The 19,366-nt window shown below is 41.0% G+C and overlaps 1 protein-coding gene and 1 pseudogene across 1 annotated transcript; one reads left to right on the top strand and one right to left on the bottom strand.

Moving 5' to 3' along the window:
• The first annotated feature begins 1,202 nt into the window (after positions 1-1,202).
• Positions 1,203-7,736, top strand: LOC129815549 (pepsin A-like). The gene is made up of 9 exons (XM_055869468.1): positions 1,203-3,615; positions 3,877-4,027; positions 4,160-4,280; positions 4,453-4,571; positions 5,995-6,194; positions 6,316-6,432; positions 6,621-6,756; positions 6,927-7,025; positions 7,245-7,736. Exons 1-9 carry the CDS (start codon positions 3,560-3,562, stop codon positions 7,395-7,397), a joined length of 1,152 nt encoding a protein of 383 aa, XP_055725443.1. The 5' UTR covers positions 1,203-3,559; the 3' UTR covers positions 7,398-7,736.
• Positions 7,737-9,050: 1,314 nt separating this feature from the next.
• LOC129815548 (amphoterin-induced protein 1-like) lies at positions 9,051-13,683 on the bottom strand (annotated as a pseudogene).
• Positions 13,684-19,366: the final 5,683 nt, after the last annotated feature.

Genomic DNA, 19,366 nt, shown 5'->3' with positions numbered 1-19,366 from the left:
ACAGGTGTGCCTTATACATTTGTTGAATTTCTTTCCTTAATGTGTTTGAGCCAATCAATTGTGTTGTGACAAGGTATACAAAAGACCAAGTCCATATTGGCAAGAACAGCTCAAATAAGCAAAGAGAAACGACAGTCCATCATTACTTTAAGACATGAAGGTCAGTCAATCCGGACCATTTCAAGAACTTTGAAAATTTCTTCAAGTGCAGTCGCAGAAATCATCAAGCGCTATGATGAAACTGGCTCTCATGAGGACCGCCACAGGAAAGGAAGACCCAGAGTTACCGCTGCTGCAGAGGATAAGTTCATTAGAGTTAACTGCACCTCAGATTGCAGCCCAAATAAATGCTTCACAGAGTTCAAGGAACAGACACATCTCAACAACAACTGTTCAGAGGGGACTGTGAAATCAAGCCTTCATGGTCGAAATGCTGCAAAGAAACCACTACTAAAGGACACCAATAAGAGACTTGCTTGAGCCAAAAAAACACGATCAATGGACATTAGACCGGTGGAAATCTGTCCTTTGGTCTGATGAGTCCGAATTTTGGTTCCAACCGCCGTATCTTTGTGAGACTCAGTAGTTGAACAGATGATCTCCACATGTGTGGTTCCCACCGTGAAACATGGAGGTGTGATGATGTGGGGGTGCTTTGCTGGTGACACTATCAGTGATTTATTTATAATTCAAAGCACACTTAACCAGCATGGCTACCACAGCATTCTGCAGCGATATGCCATCCCATCTGGTTTGCGCTTAGTGGGACTATTATTAGTTTTAAACAGGACAACGACCCAAAACACACCTCCAGGCTGTGTAAGGGCTATTTGACCAAGGAGGGTGATGTAGTGTAGCATCAGATGACCTGGCCTCTACAATCACCCGACCTCAACCCAATTGAGATGGCTTAGGATGAGTTTGACCGCAGAGTGAAGGAAAAGCAGCCAACAAGTGCTCAGCATATGTGGGAACTCCTTCAAGACTGTTGGAAAAGCATTCATCATGAAGCTGGTTGAGAGAATGCCAAGAGTGTGCAAAGCTGTCATCAAGGCAAAGGGTGGCTACTTTGAAGAATCTCAAATATAAAATATATTTTTGTTTTGGTTACTACATGATTCCATACGTGTTATTTCATGTTTTGATGTCTTCACTATTATTCTACAATGTAGAAAATAGTACAAATAAAGAAAAACCCTTGAATGAGTAGGTGTGTCCAAACTTGACTGGTACTGTGTGTAAAGACACGTTTAAATCAAGAATAGTATGATGGGTGACAATATTAGCCTATAACTTGTAAATTATAAATTCTCACTTGTGAATGATGGCCAGCTTGTGCAGTAAGGCAAGAAACAGCGCATGCTGTTTTTGGTGACTTTTTGAAATGATAGTTGCACAACTCATGTAATCTAGCCCATACGCCTATATGTTTTGATAAGGTTTGTATCACATCCAAGGTGGCCAAATAACTTCTTAAAATTAAGCACATTAGTCCGCTTTACCACGGGGGTAGAGCCTAACTGGCATACATACGCAGCATGTGTGTTTCAAGTTTGGGGAAGATCATTTCCATCATAAAAATGCACCTTTATAATAAAAGCATTACATGCATAATCACATTTGTGGTCAGTCAACTTTGAGAATGGAACATTCGCGCTTATAGCCTACTGCCATGTGCGCATTGCTACGCTTAAAATGTGAAGAAATAGCCTAATAGTTTATCAACATTTGTTGCTTAACTTCTTTAGCATACTGGTTATTGTTCGGAATTCTGCACTCTGCAATTTCACCGGATCTGGTCGTAGGTGTCCCGCTAGCGGTTCATGCACCCTAACAGTTTTTAAAATAGTTTAGTTGATTCTAGTGGTTGTATTAATTTGGGATCTTTTGTATCCCACAACTTTCCCAGACTATGTTTGGAATATTTATTTATTGCACAGAATAGAATAGGTCAACTTTTGTACTATGGGGGATAGTAGATTTACATAGGCTTGTGCTTTTGCTGTTTGTTAGGCCTACTCATCTCGTTTGGCTGATGAAAAGTAAATGTGGACATTTCTTACAATAACTTCAATATGCGCCTCATAATTGGATAAGGATTGCGTGCAGTTGCATCCCGATGTCTCTCTTCACTTGTAGCCTGTGAGTAAGAAGTGTGTACAGCCTGCACAATTTTTTTTTTGGAGCTTATGCCTTTCATGCTACTTTTTTCAAATCATCACTAGAGTCGCATCATACAGCCTTGGAATGTATTAAAAATCAAAACATATAGCCCAACGTTTGTATCACAACTAAAGTTACATACATAACTCTAAATTAAGCATATAGGAGTACCTGTTTCTTTATTAACGCTCAACACAGAATAGCTGCATGTGCCACTCCCTCAAATCGTTTGGAGAAAATATCCTTTCTATTTTATTCAGCTTTGTTAAATTGTAATCTTCATACTATAAAATAATGCCACGGAATTCTTGTCTGCAAAATTAACTAGGGTAGCCCACAGCCATATGGCATAGCCAGATCATTGCCTAACACAAGGACAACTCAGAGTATGCTATTCTGTTCTTCTGAAATAGACTACATTTTCTTCATATCATGTTTCTTTAGACCTATCTAAAATAAATAATGGATTTATTGTGTTGGTGTAGGCTATATTACATGGATTTATTATACTTTTTTAAAATGTAGGTGTTCCAAAGGTCTGTATTAGTGGCTTGTAGGCTGTGCCTGGAAGCCAGGAGATGCTAAATGTGTTTATGTTAATTAACTATCAATTGCCATGAGACTGGCTGTAATTTGTTTGACAATCATCTGCTGGTGTAATTTCATGACTGTCACAGCCTTAGTACAGACTCCAATATGTTACATGCTATTATTCTAAAAAGTCAACATAACCCCATAGCTTTTACAGAAATCTTTGTGAGAAAGGCTGAGTCAGATAAACTGATACAGTACGTCATATGTGGGCTAGTTAATAACCTGTAACAAGACCTAGGCTACATTTATACGCACTAAGAACTGATATGCCTCTGGCATAAAGCATTGAAGTGGGCACGCACTGCTCCTACCTTTGTTTGCCCTGTCTAAAGGCAGGATCATAAATCAATACTTATTCTATAAAAAAGATACTATTGAAATGATATAATTGATACTGTTTTTAAACCCTTTTATTTCAAATTGTTTTGTCATTTGAGGAATGGATACAAGATCAATTTCTATTCAATCTCGAGGACAAACACTGATGAAATGTTTTCTTATCGAATGATTGATAATGAACAATACATATAAAATGATTGTATATGTTGTGTTTTTGTTTGAAAGGTTTCGGGTGAACTTGTCTCAAATCTTTTTTGTTCCCCTTATCTGATTTATTTACCTATTTAAGTCTGTTCTTATAGCCATTAAGTGGTTTCTTATCACTGCGTTGTACAGTATATGGCAGAACTATATGAGTGGTAAATGCTGGGAATAATGAACACTGTCCAAACACACAGTGTATAAAAAGGCCAGGGTATAGCCAGTCCAATGTACTGTACTCCCAGGTAACTGATCAGACAAGATGAAGTTGGCTGTTGTGCTGTTTGCCTTAGTGACCCTTTCTGAGTGCCTTCTCAAGTAAGTACCATCATTCATTAAATAAAATATATAATGTATTTCATTTCTTCACCTTATATCATCGCAGATTTCTGTAGGGTATTGTGTTGTTGAGAGAAACATGAGGGTAGCTTTTAAAAATGCTGAAACTAAAGTGAAAGGAAATCAGTTTTCTAACTGCAGCATCAGACCGTTTTGAGACTCTGTTCCTCTGAGTCATAGAGATTGCAGTAGTGTTATATTATCTGATGCTAAACTAGAGATGTCCACTCTGTGGCCCAGGATTCCTCTGATAAAGGGGAAGTCAGCCAGGCAGACTCTGGAGGAGAAGGGTCTGTATGAAGAGTACAAGAGGAAGTATCGCTACAACCCCAGAGACAAGTTTAACAGCAGGGCGGGTGGTGCCATGGTGCCCATGATCTACTATCCAGAGGTGAGTGCACCTAGCTATAGCCCAGACTGTCTCCATTGGTGACTGCTTAGGCTTACTCAAGTGTCTGGCTGAAACATTCATCATATCATCTCACGAATCTCTTTGTCTTTCTCCCTTGACTGTCTCACACAGTCGACATACTACGGAGTCATCGCCATCGGTACTCCCCCTCAGTCGTTCAAGGTTCTCTTTGACACGGGCTCTGCTGACCTGTGGGTGCCCTCTGTCCATTGCAGCAGCAGCCAGGCCTGCAGTGAGTATGGACACACATTGATGACAGGGATACTAAAATACACAACCGTAAAACAATGAAATAGTAACTAGTTGTGGAACTGTATCTAAACATGACGTTTTATTCTTTGATTCTTTGTTAAAAATGTTGATTTAAATCATGTCTACTCCTCTCTCCCTCCCACCCTCACCAGACAACCATGCCAGGTTCAACACTACAGCATCCTCCACATTCCAGCCCAGCTCAGAGACTTTCTCCATCCAATATGTCACTGGTTACACGACAGGGGATGTGGGATATGACACCATAAACGTGAGAAACAGAAATATCTATTTACTTTCTCCAACATTGGTAATGTAACACTATATGTACTCTCAGTATGACACTCACATTTTTGGACTAAATTAAATATTACCACTACCTTTTTAAAACCAAGTTTAACTTTTTTATTTCCCAAACACAATTCAACACAATCACAATCGCTTTTTTGACTTTTTATTATTTTAAATATATTTTAACACTGGCTTAAGACCTAACAAACACTTTATACTTTTTTAACACTGAGAAGAAAATACTTCAATTTGCTGAACTTGCCATTGGCTCAACAATCGGCTCAACTTACCCCATGGCAATTGGCTCAACTTAACCCAAGGCAAACATTTAGACTATATTAGTCCACACAGCTACACTGCACTTTCATGCTAAGTTTAGGACCTCACATTGAAGCTTATAGAGACCCAAACTGATGTATAGAACAATCGTTAAAAAAATATCTACTTTGGTTTAGTTACAAGCATCATGAAACCTCTAACACAAATTAATTTGACTTGATGAAAATCTGTTTTTTGGACCTAACTTGAAATGATGACCTCTTCCTAAATATTTGGTCAAATTATACATTTTGTGTATGGTTTCCTAGAAACAAAGGTTGCTCAACTTACCCCTTTGAATCAACTTACCCCACCCTCCCCTACAACTTCTCATTCTTAAAGGTCCAATTCAGCCATTTTCATCTCAATATCAAATCATTTCTGGGTAACAATGAAGTACCTTACTGTGACTGTTTTCAATTAAAATTGTCAAAAAGAAAGAAAAATAGCTTCTTAACAAAGAGCAATTTCTCAAGCAAGACTTTTGCCAGGACTTTCTGATATTGGTCTGAGTAGGGAGGGGAAAACTGAAAACTAGCTGTTATTTGGGACTCTTTCTTATTGGCCTATTAACTAATTTAATGCCTGGTGACGTCACCAGGCAGGCCATAACTCCATCCCAACAAAACAGGCAGAAATGTATTTTCCAACAGCTCTTACACTAAAAGGGCATTATCATCATTTTCACAATTTAACACTATTATTCCAACCTCAAAGTGTGTATAAAACATTAAGAACACCTTCCTAATATTGAGTTGCACCTACTACTATACACTATTCAAAAGCACTTAAATGTTTTGTCTTGCCCATTAACCCTCTGAATTGCACACATACACAATCCATGTCTCAATATTGTCTCAAGGCTTAAAAATCCTTCTTTAACCTGTCTCCTCCCTTCATCTACACTAATTGAAGTGGATTTACGGTCAGTCTATGTCATAGAAAGAGCAGGTGTTTTTAATGTTTGTACACTCAGTGTATATAAAACATAGGAAAATTGAATTTTTTACTTCACTAGGCCTTTGAAATGTGTCACCACCAGCATTTTGAGAGGATGTGTGTGTGTGACTGTTTTTTCCCCTCAGTTCGGTGACTTGTATGTGACAAACCAGATCTTTGGCCTGAGTCTGGTGGAGGATGCTTTCCTGTATAACTTACCATGGGATGGGATTCTGGGCCTGGCCTTCCCCGACCAGCAGTCAATTAACGGAGGTACTCCTGTATTTGACAACATTTGGAAACAAGGAAAGATCCCTCAAGACCTGTTCTCCATCTATCTGACCAGGTGAGATTTCATTGGAGGAATAAGTAGACGGTTGGGAGGAGGGGGCAGGGACGAGGGGGGATGATCTGCTGATGTTTACTAAGTCCTTCTATGTGATGAACATGTACATTCTTCTTCCCAGCTCTGTAGATGGCAGTATGTTAATCCTGGGAGGAACTGACCCCTCCTACTTCACAGGAAGCATCCAATGGATTCCCATCTCTCAACCTACTGGCTACTGGCAGATCACTGTAGACAGGTAATATTATGGACGGCTAGTGTTTGTGAGTGTATGTGTAACATAATTGAAGATGATAATTTTCCCACACAAGACACCAGCCAAGTTCAAACTCATTAAGGATGATCAGTCACTGGTGTTAGGCCTACTTTTGTTGTTGATGATTACAGAATAGTGATGCTCTGCTGAATGTGCTTTGCTTGTTGCAGTATTACTATCAATGGGAATACTGTGGCGTGTGCAGCAGGCTGCCAAGCTGTAGTAGACTCTGGCACCACTGAGATCCTAGGGCCTACCAGGGACGTCAATAACATCAATGGCTGGGTGGGAGCCTTCAGCGAACAGGTGGGTTTCACTGGATCTCAGTCTTATGAACACAGTTTTGTAATGGATATTTGTTAACTTTTTCAGATTTCTAATAACTGAGGTGGAAATTATTTATGTTACTAATGAACGTGGCTCTGTAAAAGTTTTCAGGATAAAATAAAAAATAAACATTCCTCACTTCTTTACAGGGTATCGTGAGTTGCAGTAACATAAAGCGCATGCCTGAGATTACCTTCAACATCAATGGATTCGGCTTCATTCTCCCACCATCAACCTATGTTTTCCCAGTAAGTAGCTCTAAAATGTAGTCTAATGTTCCATTTGAGCATGTATTTGAGTGCAATATCATACTATTTTAGTGATATTTAAAGAATCATGCCAGTTAAAATAACCACAGATGTGCCAATGCTATTACAGTAATTTAATAATTGTTGCAATGTAAGGAACTCAACAATGTTGAGAAACTTTTCCACCTGGAAGTCATACTCCCTCTCTTCTCCCTCCAGTATGGCTCCAGCTGTACTACTGGTTTTGGCACCTGGGACAATGATCAGTGGATTCTGGGTGAGGTCTTCATGAGGCAGTTCTACACTGTCTTCAACAGAGCCCAGAACTGGGTGGGCTTGGCCCAGGCTAAAAAGAGTCCAGAGTCAGACTGATACTGACAACCCTGCTGGTGCCCTGACACCATACCTGTCTGCATCTCAGACTGAGAGAGATTCACGAGCCCAACCATCTTCACTCCACTTCTGTTTACATCTGAAGTGAACATCAGACATGGGTAATGGAAAATGAAAAATCTCCACTACTATGCAATTGTTCCAATTATGCAAATAAAACAAAGTTAACCTGTATCCGATTAATGATTGATTTAGTCTATTATGCTGTTTTTCAAATGTGTTGTCTGTTTGACACTTGAAATGGATTTTCATTCAGATTAACCAGATTGTTTATTGTCCCATCCTCCATATAAACTTGAGTGTTCTCCTCTGGTGTCAGACTGTATGTTGAGCTCAATAATTCACAATGCTGCCCACTAGATGGCATAACAACGCCTAGAGACTCAAATAGACACTATATATGTTGCTATTCATTTAATTGAGTCAGGAGGGGGCTTACAGAGAAAGGATGAGTCATCCTCTTTTGAATTCAGTCCACACACACACAACCACATGCCAATCATTCATCATTAGCAGCCACTGACTGGCATTAACCACGTCATCTTAGATGGATTCAGGTCGTATTTACATTTCCTCTGCAGGTCAAACGGTTCTAATTATAAACTATGCTTGAATATCTACAAGATGGAAATGTGTAATTTTTTACCACTATATGTGACGATAATACATATTGTACAGTATGTTACAGCAAGGCCATAGACCTCTTGCAGTGAAAATATCATGCATTCATTAATGTGCAGTAATCTTAGCATCTATCCACTATAAACCCTGTATGATCTAGTCCTTTTTAGAGAGAGGGGGATACCAATGTATTGTTGTTCATTCAGAACATCTGCTGCTTTAAATCACCCAGTTTAATCGAACTTGTCACTTCATTACAAAGACCTGGATGGTTTTGCTGCTGGTGAGGGTCAATATAGTAATATAAGACATCTGGCGTGATTGAATCAGGGATTGCATCCCAATGGCACCCTATTCCCTGGCCAGAGCCCTATGGACCCTGGTCCAAAGTAGTGTACTATATAAGGAATAGGGGGCCATTTGGGATGCACAGGGTTTTTGGACATCCCTCTCCAGTCCTCTTAATTAATCTAGTAGAAGTCTTCATTTACACTTTCTTCTGCAGAGACGGACACTTAATTCATAATGACATTGAGTACATTAGTTCAGGTTGGTGGTAAACACAAATGCACACAGAAACACACTCCTTCCTTCAGTCGACCTGTTATTGAGTTACCTGTAAATGACATATGGGACGTGATGGTGTGCACATAGGAAGAATAAAGAGCTTGCATCAAACAGTGCCTGAAGAAAGTAAATGGACAGATGAGTGCAATACACACTGCTTCCCGAGCAAGCTGAGTTTCCACCTCAGTGATCTGTGAGCTCTAGCATTTCATCCCCCAGTGACCACAGTGCATGTCATTAGGGTATTATAGAAACAGAAGCCAGTGGAGTGGCATGCCATTTGGCTCAGTGAAGCCTCATTCAGGCTCACATCACAGAGGAACAGAAAACACTCAATCGCAAGGAGGGCTGTTATAAAGCATCAATTCAGATATTGAGATGTTTCAACTTCATGTTATGTGTGTCTTGAGTGCCCCTATCCTAGAAAACACAGCATCATCACACTTCTTGGCTTGGATCTTTATAAGGTTGTGAATACAGTTGACAGCTATAGGTACAGTGGATGAACAGGAAGACATTTGAGAGCATAGGAGAGATTCTGACAAAAGATTGTCATTACAGATTAATGCATTTGTACTTGACCCAACAATATGCAGTGAGTAGAGACATTGAAGTATTCTTAATATAGTAAGTAACACAGACGTACAGTAGGTAAACGCAGAACATCACGAGAAATGACTACAACAAAGACACATAATACTTTTACATATAGATACAAATAACAATTACTCAGCTGATTCCCTTTTTGAGTATCATAGGAGACTACGCACGTTACTCTTTGCATATTTGAAGTAATTCATTGCTTGGTCCGAAATTATACATTTTCTTCACATGGAAAAAATGATAAGTCTTTAAACAGAAGAACCAGAGGTCCAATAGGTTCTATCAGAAATGACCATGTCAATCATACAATGCCAGAAAATTGTCTAATTTAAGGGTCTTTAAAGCATAACAAGAGTATAGGTTAAGATAATATTCTCATATAACATTATCTGGCTAGTATGCAAAAACTCATCCACAGTATCTTGCAACATCTTTACATAACTATTAATACTGTAGAGATACATAATATTAAACATCTGATTAATATATAGTATGTGATAGTTGGATAATGTGTAGTACGCATACATATGAAACTATATGACCCTGAGTAGGCAGAATGGATAGACATGAATGGATCATAAGAAAGTCTACTCTGAAAATGTTAGTGGCACATATTTTGGTATTTGTGTTCAGTAACTGCTTTACTGTGAGTTAATAAAGTGCCTTTCAGCTTATACTATAGGTTTGAGTACATGGTCATAAGAGGTGGGAGTCTGTCTTCAAAGAGGTCCCTCTAAAACAGCACCGCAGTAAGTGCCTCCATCAAGGTACTTCAATTACAATGGCACCTGATTTCAAGTTAAGAGGGACAGAGATACTCAGGTTGAAAAGCTGTCAGTCAAGGTTCGGTAATATCTAATGAAGCACGTTAAGAAAACCCCATAGCTTACAACTGGGTGACTGAGCAGAGCTACATCATAAGGTTCAGCTTCAAAACAAGAGCTCAAACCATCTTGATAAACAGATGGGTAAAATTAACATCCGACTGTTTGTTGACCATTTTTCCCAAGCTCATCTTGCTAGCATAATATCAATGACCTTTGTATTATACCACCTACATCCGTCCTTAATCTTCTAGGTGCAGTTGTGTCTGTTTAGCAATACAAGTGAATGACAGGATGACACAGTATATGTTGTTCCTGTGCTAGAGTTGTGTTTACATCCAATGCTCAGCTGTGGCAGGGGCGCTAAGTGGGCTAGCATATTAGCTGTACTACTGGCTGCTATTTCTGTGTTTTTTAGACGATCGCCCAGTAGGCATTTGTCCATTTGGTTTGGGACTTGAACCCATACCCAGAAGTACTCAGTGGATTGTCACAACAACTCCCTTTGGTAGGACTGGGCTTGGCTGCTAACAAATATCCTTTCTGTCCCAGGCACACACTGTCCCACTAGCATTCCCCACCTTATAGTGATTAAGTGACAGAGACTATTCTTAGCCTGGTGATCCAGGCTTCACAGCAGCACAGATGTATTGGAGCAATGTTGTGTCTATTACATTAAATAGATCTTAATGCTGCTTCTATTGGTTACATGAATTCAGTTACAACTCGTAATGTTTTTGTGCCCCCTATCACTGGAAAGCATTAACAATATTGGTATTTTAAAACATAGAGATTGAAGCATTTGATGAACACAGATTGCTACATAATAAATTAGTGAGAATGAATCCTCATTTGGTTGAAAGTTCTTGTCTTATAAAAAAACAAGATAGTGTAATACCACTACGTAAAGCTACTTGCCCTACTGAACTGATGCATATGGGAAGTGGATAGCCTCTTTCTGCTTAATAATTAAGTCACAGTCCTACTGAGGCAGCTGAGTCGCCCATCCTCCCCCTCCCCCAAATGTTTTGATGTGAAAGATCTTCTAGTTGAAGCGAAACACCCTCTCACACCACAATAGGGGTGTCCGAGCACACAGAGCTCAGAGACTCCGCATCTGACTTTCTTCTCTGTCCCTGTTTTCCTCTGTCCTCCTCCTGCCACTCCTCCTCCTCCTCTCCACATGGGCTCAGTCGCCCATTCTGCTCGATCAGGCCCTTTGGGTCCGGGAAGGCCACATGCCTGTTGAAAGGAGGCTTATCAAAGGCCCCCCCCCCTCCTCCGCCTCCCTCTGGGCCTGTGTCCTCATGGGTGGGAGAAACGCTGACAGTGGAAGAGTGGAGGCTGTCCCCCAGAGCCCTCTTGTCCAGGCCCTGGCCTGAGCAGCAGAAGCAGCGACAGGGTGTGAGGTAGAGGTAGATGAGCACCATCACCGCACTGGCCAGACAGCCCACCAGCGTGGTGTAAGCCGTCTTCATGCCCTCATGCCCTCCAGCCTGGGTGGTGTTGTGCACCTCCACAGTCACATACAGAGTCTCGTTGAGGGAGTCCCCCACTGCGTAACAGGTGTAGACCCCAGAGTCCTCTAGCGTGAGGGGCCCGATCTGCAGACTGCCGTCGCTGAGGACCCTAGCACTTTGGTTCCCAGAGGACACCTGCGCATTGCCGGGCAAGACCCAGCTCTTCAACATGTCCCTCTGCCTGGTGTCACAGCCCAGGTTTAAAACCTGCTCTAGAAAGGCCTCCTCACCTATGATGGTCACAGCACTGCAATTTAGATGGACCTTGTTAAGCTCCAAGGTAAGCACCTTCTCCTTCTGCGTACCTGGGAGTAGACAGGTGTGGTCGTCCCTGAAGTCAGTGGCGGAGCTGAGCTCCTGGAGGTGCCAGCGGGCCAGCATGCTGTACAGCTCACAGCTGCAGGGCAGTGGGTTGTTGTGGAAGTAGAGACCATTCTTGATCCAGGCAGGCAGGACCTGGAGCTCCTGTATGGGCAGGAGTTTAACCCGGTTGGTGGACACGTCCAGTAGTGTGAGCTTCTCAAGCCGGTTCCTCTCCTTAACCAGCTCCAAGGGGAAGCGTTTCACCTGGTTCTGGCTGAGGTAGAGCTTCTGCAGGCTGTTGAGGCCCGAGAAGGCGGTGCGGTCGATCTGGGAGATGTGGTTGTTATAAAGCAGAAGCACCTCCAGGTGCTCCAGGGGCTCGAAAATGAACTCTTCCAGGATTTTCAGGCCGTTTGAGGACAGGTCCAGGTAACGCAGCCATGTGACGTACAGAAAAGCCTCAGAGGAGAGGAAGGTGAGGCCGTTGTGGCTGAGCAGGAGACTGTGCAGCTTGCTGAGCTTGACCGGGGTCCATTCAGCTTTCAGTTTACTGATTTGGTTGAAGCTAAGGTCCAGCACAGCGGTGTAGCGAGGCAGAGCCATGGGGATTCCGGTCAAGTTCATCTTGGAGCAGCTGACGATGTTGCTAGCGCACAAACAGGTTTTGTGGCAGGTAATAGGTTTGGAGCTGGTCATTGCTCCTGGAGGCAGTAGGAGAGTCAGGACCAGAAGGGCAAAGAGCCCCTTAATAGACACTCCGGCTATGGCACAATGGGAACCAGAGAGTTGCCCATCCACCATGTCAGGTGCAAGCATGGTGGGAGGATGTTGGATGTATTTTTTGATAGGGAATCCTTGTTTTCCAAATGCAGCATTTAGGCTGCATATGACATACACCCTCAAGCGACCATGTGCTGAAATAAAGTATTGTAATGTTATTCATCACATTTTTATGGGAGGTCAGCAGCACATTGTCTACACTCACCTTGATATTTGTAGTGTCCCCTGGCACAAATTATGCCAACACCTAGCTATAACATTAACAACCATATGACTTAATCATAACTCACACATGTGGGCTGTCAAGCAGAGTAAATGCACTACAAACCAGTAATGTACTTTACCCATACACACTTGGTACACTTACCTGGGTGCATTGCACCACAGGACATCTACAATAATTCCAATCATGAGTTGAACTTCATGCATCTCTGTACAAATCCTTCCTTCATCTCCATGCTTGTTTCATTCACTAACACCAATGTTAAACATTGGACAAACATTGGACAAACTGCCTACAGCCTACACCTCTAGCCACATCAGTCACAAAAAGCACTGCATAATGTACAATAGTCCATGGCTACATAAAAAAAGCAGAGTACTTTTTTATCTGCTGATGCCATAATCTGACTCAATAAGATACATTTACAAACTTGCATATTTAAGATAATAAATGCAACATTGTTTCATTTTCAAAACCTATAGAAACCTGCTCAACATCCAGAAGACCTCTCTGCGTATCCACAAGCTTTATTTTACCTTGTGCTCCCTCTCAAGGCGTAAACTGAAGAAGATCAAAGGCGATATTGAGAAATGTCGCAGGTTGAACAGCAAATGGATCCACGACGTCGATGCAAAATAGTAGCCTATCAATTGGCTATAATTCATATAAACAAAGCTAATTCGGAAGTGCTTCAAGCAGAGTAGACCACAGCCGAATGATGTCAAGCTTTCTATGCCGTAACAAAGAGAGAGAAGCAACAGCCTTCTGATTTATTACTGGGAGGGCGCTCACGAGATGCGCTATGACAAACACAGCACCGACCTCGAGCCAAGTCCATTAGTTTTCAACCCAGTAGCTCAATGCAACATTTTTACGGATTATTATCATGGAAGGTAGAAAAAAAACGATTAAATAGGGAATACATATTAGGGGAAAGGGGTTTTAAGCGGTAGCCTATTTATTTTAGTTACTAGCTTATTTTATTTTCTTCTGTAGGTCTAATAACAGGTGAAAAGTTTACACAGGTGTATGTTAATGTGGCCCATTGTATAATTCATCCTATTTTGGTTTCTTCATTTCGAAAATAGGTCATACAATATGATGTGAAAAAAGGAAAATGCCACCTGAATCAAAGTGATGAGTTACCCGGAGCTACCCTCTAGTCTAGACTAAACACAGCCACCACATTTCATATTTCATATTTTCTCCCGCCTTTTTTATATGTCTGGTTGCTGTATGGATGTGAGAATCTTATATTTCCATAAATGAATGTCATTATAGTGTTGTTCTATTGCTAACAGTGGCGGCTTCTGTGTTCAACCGTGGTAGATGAGTTGTCTTCATTATAACTGAGGAGGAGCGTTAATAAGAGGATTGTGCTGTTCAGTTCAAAGCCTGAAGGACAATTACTGTCATATCTGTCCACAGACCAGTGCTAATTTGATAATCAAATGGGGCCTTTTCACATTCTGTGCAGTTTCTAGACAAAAGGGGTCCTTGGAGGAGGTTTATCTTATCCCTGTTGTGCAGTGGAGGACATGACAGTTTGTCCTTCTCAGTGAAGAACACCTCAAACAGAGTCACATGTGCTTCCATTGCCTTTAAGAGAGATGAGACCTCACTGTCTGTATAGGAGCTGGCAAGGAGCAGGGTAATCACTATCATGATCCGTTTGAACTGTAGATGCTCCGTATCAGAGTGTGTGATGTGCATATTAATATGTGTTGGTGGATCAATATGTTGACTTAGGATTGTAAGGAGTGGAATGTTGCATACAGAGGAATTACGAGATTCTTCATTGATTAGCAGATGCAGAAATGTGTGACCTTACTGAACAGCCCTGGTTTAGATTGCATGCAGGTGGCACACTAAGTAGTAATATCCTTTACATTGCCCTGACTTTGATCATTTATACCGTAGTGGGGATTTTTTTTATTTCATCTTGCTGGTGAGAAAGGTCTCACTTGAGATGAGTTGACCCCACCTCTCTGTTAACTCTCAGATCACATGGCACAAAAGATGTCACTTGAGCTTTCAGAGTGAAGAATGATGGGAACCATCTACAGGGCTGGTTGCCATGGAAGCCAAGGTCAGTGACAGGTTTCTGCTGCAGAGGCATTGAGGAGAGAGAGCAGAAAGTGTGTGTCACAGGGTGACAGATTCTAGAGTCTGGGTTGAGCAGGCAGACGAAAGCAGAGGCAGACAACAAAAATGATCGTTTTCCACATTTATTTTCACAAGGCATGGTTTTCAATAGTCACTGTTTCAGTAATCAAGTTTCAACACATTCTCAATTCGTTTTCACAATTCAGTTAAAATGCTTCATTTCCATATACCATTTTCTCTTGACTTTTAATGAACTCCATCTTTTATCAGACTTAGTCATACAGTACAGCACAAAGTAGATTTGCCATGTCCTCTCATCAATCATTTCAGCCTTAGTAGTAAAAAAAGGTCCAGTGTAGTAAAAAATGTGATTTACCTGTGATTTATATTTATTTCCACACTATGAGGCTGGGATTGTGGAAACGATGATAATGTGATTTTAGTGTAAGAGCTGTTTGAAAAGACCACCTGTTTTGGTGGGATGGAGTTTAGGCCTGTCTGGTGACATCACTAGGTGGTAAATAAGTTAATAGACCAATAAGAAAGAAAGTTAAAAACCTACCTGCCAATAGCAGCTAGTTTTCAGTTTTCCCATCTCCACTCAGACCATTCCCAGACAGTCCTAGCAAAATTATAGGTTGAGAAATTTCTCTTGGCTAAGAAGTTATTTTTGTTTCTTTTTGACCGTATTAGTTGAAAACAATCACAGTAAGGTACTTAATTGTTACCCAGAAATGATCTGATATTGAGATAAAAATGGCTGCATTGGACCTTTAAGCTCTGTTGCAACAACGATCCGCCATGCCTTTGGACTGCATTGCTTCCTGTGGCCGGCAGTCTGGAGCACAAAAACAGGGGGGTTTAAATACGCAATTCAAAATCACATGATACATTAATCCTCCAATAGGAATACTTGATTGTTACATATGCAAAATAGTCACACCAATGGCATGTGTGTGTGTGTGTGTGTGTGTGTGTGTGTGTGTGTGTGTGTGTGTGTGTGTGTGTGTGTGTGTGTGTGTGTGTGTGTGTGTGTGTGTGTGTGTGTGTGTGTGTGTGTGTGTGTGTGTGTGTGTGTGTGTTGTCTGTATATGTGGGTAATATTTATGTTATTGAATGTTAAGGGGGAGTATAATGACAATAATCATGAGGAAATTAGAACTGTCAAGCAGCTGCATAACTCCATGGCCTTTAATCAAAAGCTTCCATATTTCCACTCACACACTCCATGCAGATGGTTGAGATTAAATTACATGCACAGTATTGACAAAATAGGATGAAACCTGAAGTAAATACATGAAGGATACATGAAACGTTTGACATGTTTAATATCTAGCATACCTCTTAGTTCTGTTTGAAACAATGGCGTGATAAAGAACCAGGGTGGGGTCAGGATCAGGGATCAGGTCATTGGATGAAGTCATCCCTACAGTATGTGTTGTGAAACAAAAGGAATGCCAAGCTCTCGTGTTCCATTCTCAGTCCGCTAGCAATTGTTGGATAAGAACAGAGCACCCTCCCACTCCCAGTCTCATACCTTTTTTGGGGTGGAGGGGTGGGCTGGGGTGGGGAGGTATCCTAAAATAGACCATGGCGCTTCTTCTTCCGCCTTCCTCTGTGTTCGAAACACATGTACATTTGTGTATGTGTGTGAATGCATGACACAGATGGAAAGAGAGCGACCCTGGTGCTTACTCCCTCTCTCCCTCCCTCTACAGGAAGCTTGATTCCTCCTCATCTCCTTTCACACATTACAGTTTGCACCAGATTACATCCACATATGACTCATGTATTCTGGGATGCATTCTTAATGAGGAGTGTATTTCAGTCACCTTACTTTGATCATGGAAGTAGAGTAGTTGTCCCTGTATATCCCATTGACATAGCTATGGTCACTATGGACCACCTCAGTTAGGGTGTCTGTCTCTGCTCTTGAGTGAAGATTGTGGGTAGGTTAGTGTGTTACGACAGACATACTCTGCAAGGCCAGTAGTTCCCTCTGCTCTCACTGAACCCTCAGAGTGGAGTGAGGTAAGACAGAGGAGGAAGTGACCCATTTCACTTCCTCTATGCCAAGCACCTGTGCTTACACAAATCCTGACCTTGGAACTACAAGGTTCTATCTGTGCAAAGCATAGTTCTGAGATATTGAGCATCAATATTTTCACATCCCAGATATCAGAACTATTTTGTAGTGAATTCTTCTTTCATAACACATTAGGGTGCTCACCTTAAATGTACCAAAAGCCGCAGAGTAACAAAATCCTGAGACATTTGTAAATCATTTTTTTTAGGGGGGTGCAATCACAGATAGAACCTTATGGCTCTGAAATAGATGCTTTAAAGGAGTCAATGGAATGCAGACAGTTGCATTGCCCAGATTGGGGAACATTCAACAAATCTGATCTAGCAAAGTGGATATTCGTCAAATCCTCATGATTGATGTGTTGTAACAGGCCCACGATGTGATTACTTAAGTCCGATTTGGATATATTTGGCTGTTTTGCTACACAACATTTAGAAGTTGTCCCCTTTCAGGTTTAGAAGAAGTAACTGATAAATGCTAGATCCCATTCACATAAACTGGTTAGCATAGCTAGCACACAGGAAATAGTGGTGATAGTCAAAGTAGTTTTTAACTAATGCAGTTGACTAGTGATGATGACATAGACATTGGGGTTGACAACAATACAAGCATTACTCCAATTTTTACTTCAACATAGTGTGTAACACACATATAAACAATAGCTTAATGTAGACACATTTTTCTGGGGGAAAACGAGGAGATTCGGGATCTTTCCCCATGGCCCTTTCCCCCATGCGTTTCCATGGCAATTCAATTGTTTTGGTCAAGTTCGATTGACCTTTTTACCGCATCTACATGTATGTCAATCTGGCTTCAGCCAAAGAGGTTCTACCTGACACTTCTGAATTAGACATGTTCAGTTTTTAAGAAAACTGTAGCTATTTGAATAAATTATAGAATAACACTATTTAACGAGATAGAGTCGATTTCTGCAGCTCGGCAGAATTCTAATTAGCATAATACAAAGAATCCCCATAAAAGTCTGTCTGTTTAAGATAGAGATTTCTTATTTTTTTGCATTCGATGCGTCTCAATCCACCCTTCCACATTTGCAGTGAAAGGTGGAAGAGCTACAGCGGTTCTCACAAAAACGTCTGTAGTAGTTTGACCTACAAAACATGACACCTCTATGGAAAGATGAGACTCTCACGAACACGATGGTGTTCTCCGTTTTGCTCTATGACCGCCACAAGGGTCACGGGACTCATCTGAAGTTGGCACTGCAGATCTGCCAACTTCTGTCTGTAGCGTTCGATCAGTTTGGGCTACACACAAATATGACCCCTCTATGGAAAGGTGAGTCTCTCACGAATACGTACATGTTGGCCTCACAAGAATTTTCTGAAGGTACCTCAGTACAAGTTGAAAACATTTATGGAAATACATACAGTTGAAGTTGGAAGTTTACATACACTTAGGTTGGAGTCATTAAAACTAGTTTTTCAACCACTCCACAAATGTCTTGTTAACAAACTATAGTTTTGGAAAGTCGGTTAGGACATCTACTTCGTGCATGACACGTCATTTTTCCAACAATTGTTTACAGACAGATTATTTCACTTATCATTCACTGTATCACAATTCAAGTGGGTCAGAAGTTTACATATACTAAGTTGACTGTGCCTTTAAACAGCTTGGAAAATGTTAGAAAATGATGTCATGGCTTTAGAAGCTTCTGATAGGCTAATTGACATCATTCGAGTCAATTGGAGGTGTACCTGTGGATATATTTCAAGGCTTACCTTCAAACTCAGTGCCTCTTTGCTTGACGTCATGGGAAAATCAAAAGAAATCAGCTAAGACCTCAGAAAATAAATTGTAGACCTCCACAAGTATTGGAGTGGCCATCACAAAGCCCTGACCTCAATCCCATAGAAGATTTGTGGGCAAAACTGAAAAAGCGTGTGCGAGCAAGGAGGCCTACAAACCGTGACTCAGTTGCACCAGCTCTGTCAGGAGGAATGGGCCAAAATTCACCCAACTTTTTGTGGGAAGCTTGTGGAAGGCTACCCAAAACTTTTGACCCAAGTTAAACAATTTAAAGGCAATGCTGCCAAATAATAATTGAGTGTATGTAAACTTCTGACCCACTGGGAATGTGATGAAATAAATCATTCTCTCTACTATTATTCTGACATTTCACATTCTTGAAATAAAGTGGTGATCCTAACTGACCTAAGACAGGGAATCTTTACCAGGATTAAATGTCAGGAATTGTGAAAAACTGAGTTTAAATGTATTTGGCTAAGATGTATGTAAACTTCCAAATTCAACTGTATGAAAGTAGTTTAGCGCCTAAAATAAGGTGTTAAATA

Source organism: Salvelinus fontinalis, chromosome 18 (genome assembly GCF_029448725.1).
Source record: "Salvelinus fontinalis isolate EN_2023a chromosome 18, ASM2944872v1, whole genome shotgun sequence".
NCBI lineage: Eukaryota > Metazoa > Chordata > Actinopteri > Salmoniformes > Salmonidae > Salvelinus > Salvelinus fontinalis.
Note: the sequence above shows the minus strand (reverse complement) of the source record. Positions and strands in the feature narration are given on the sequence as shown.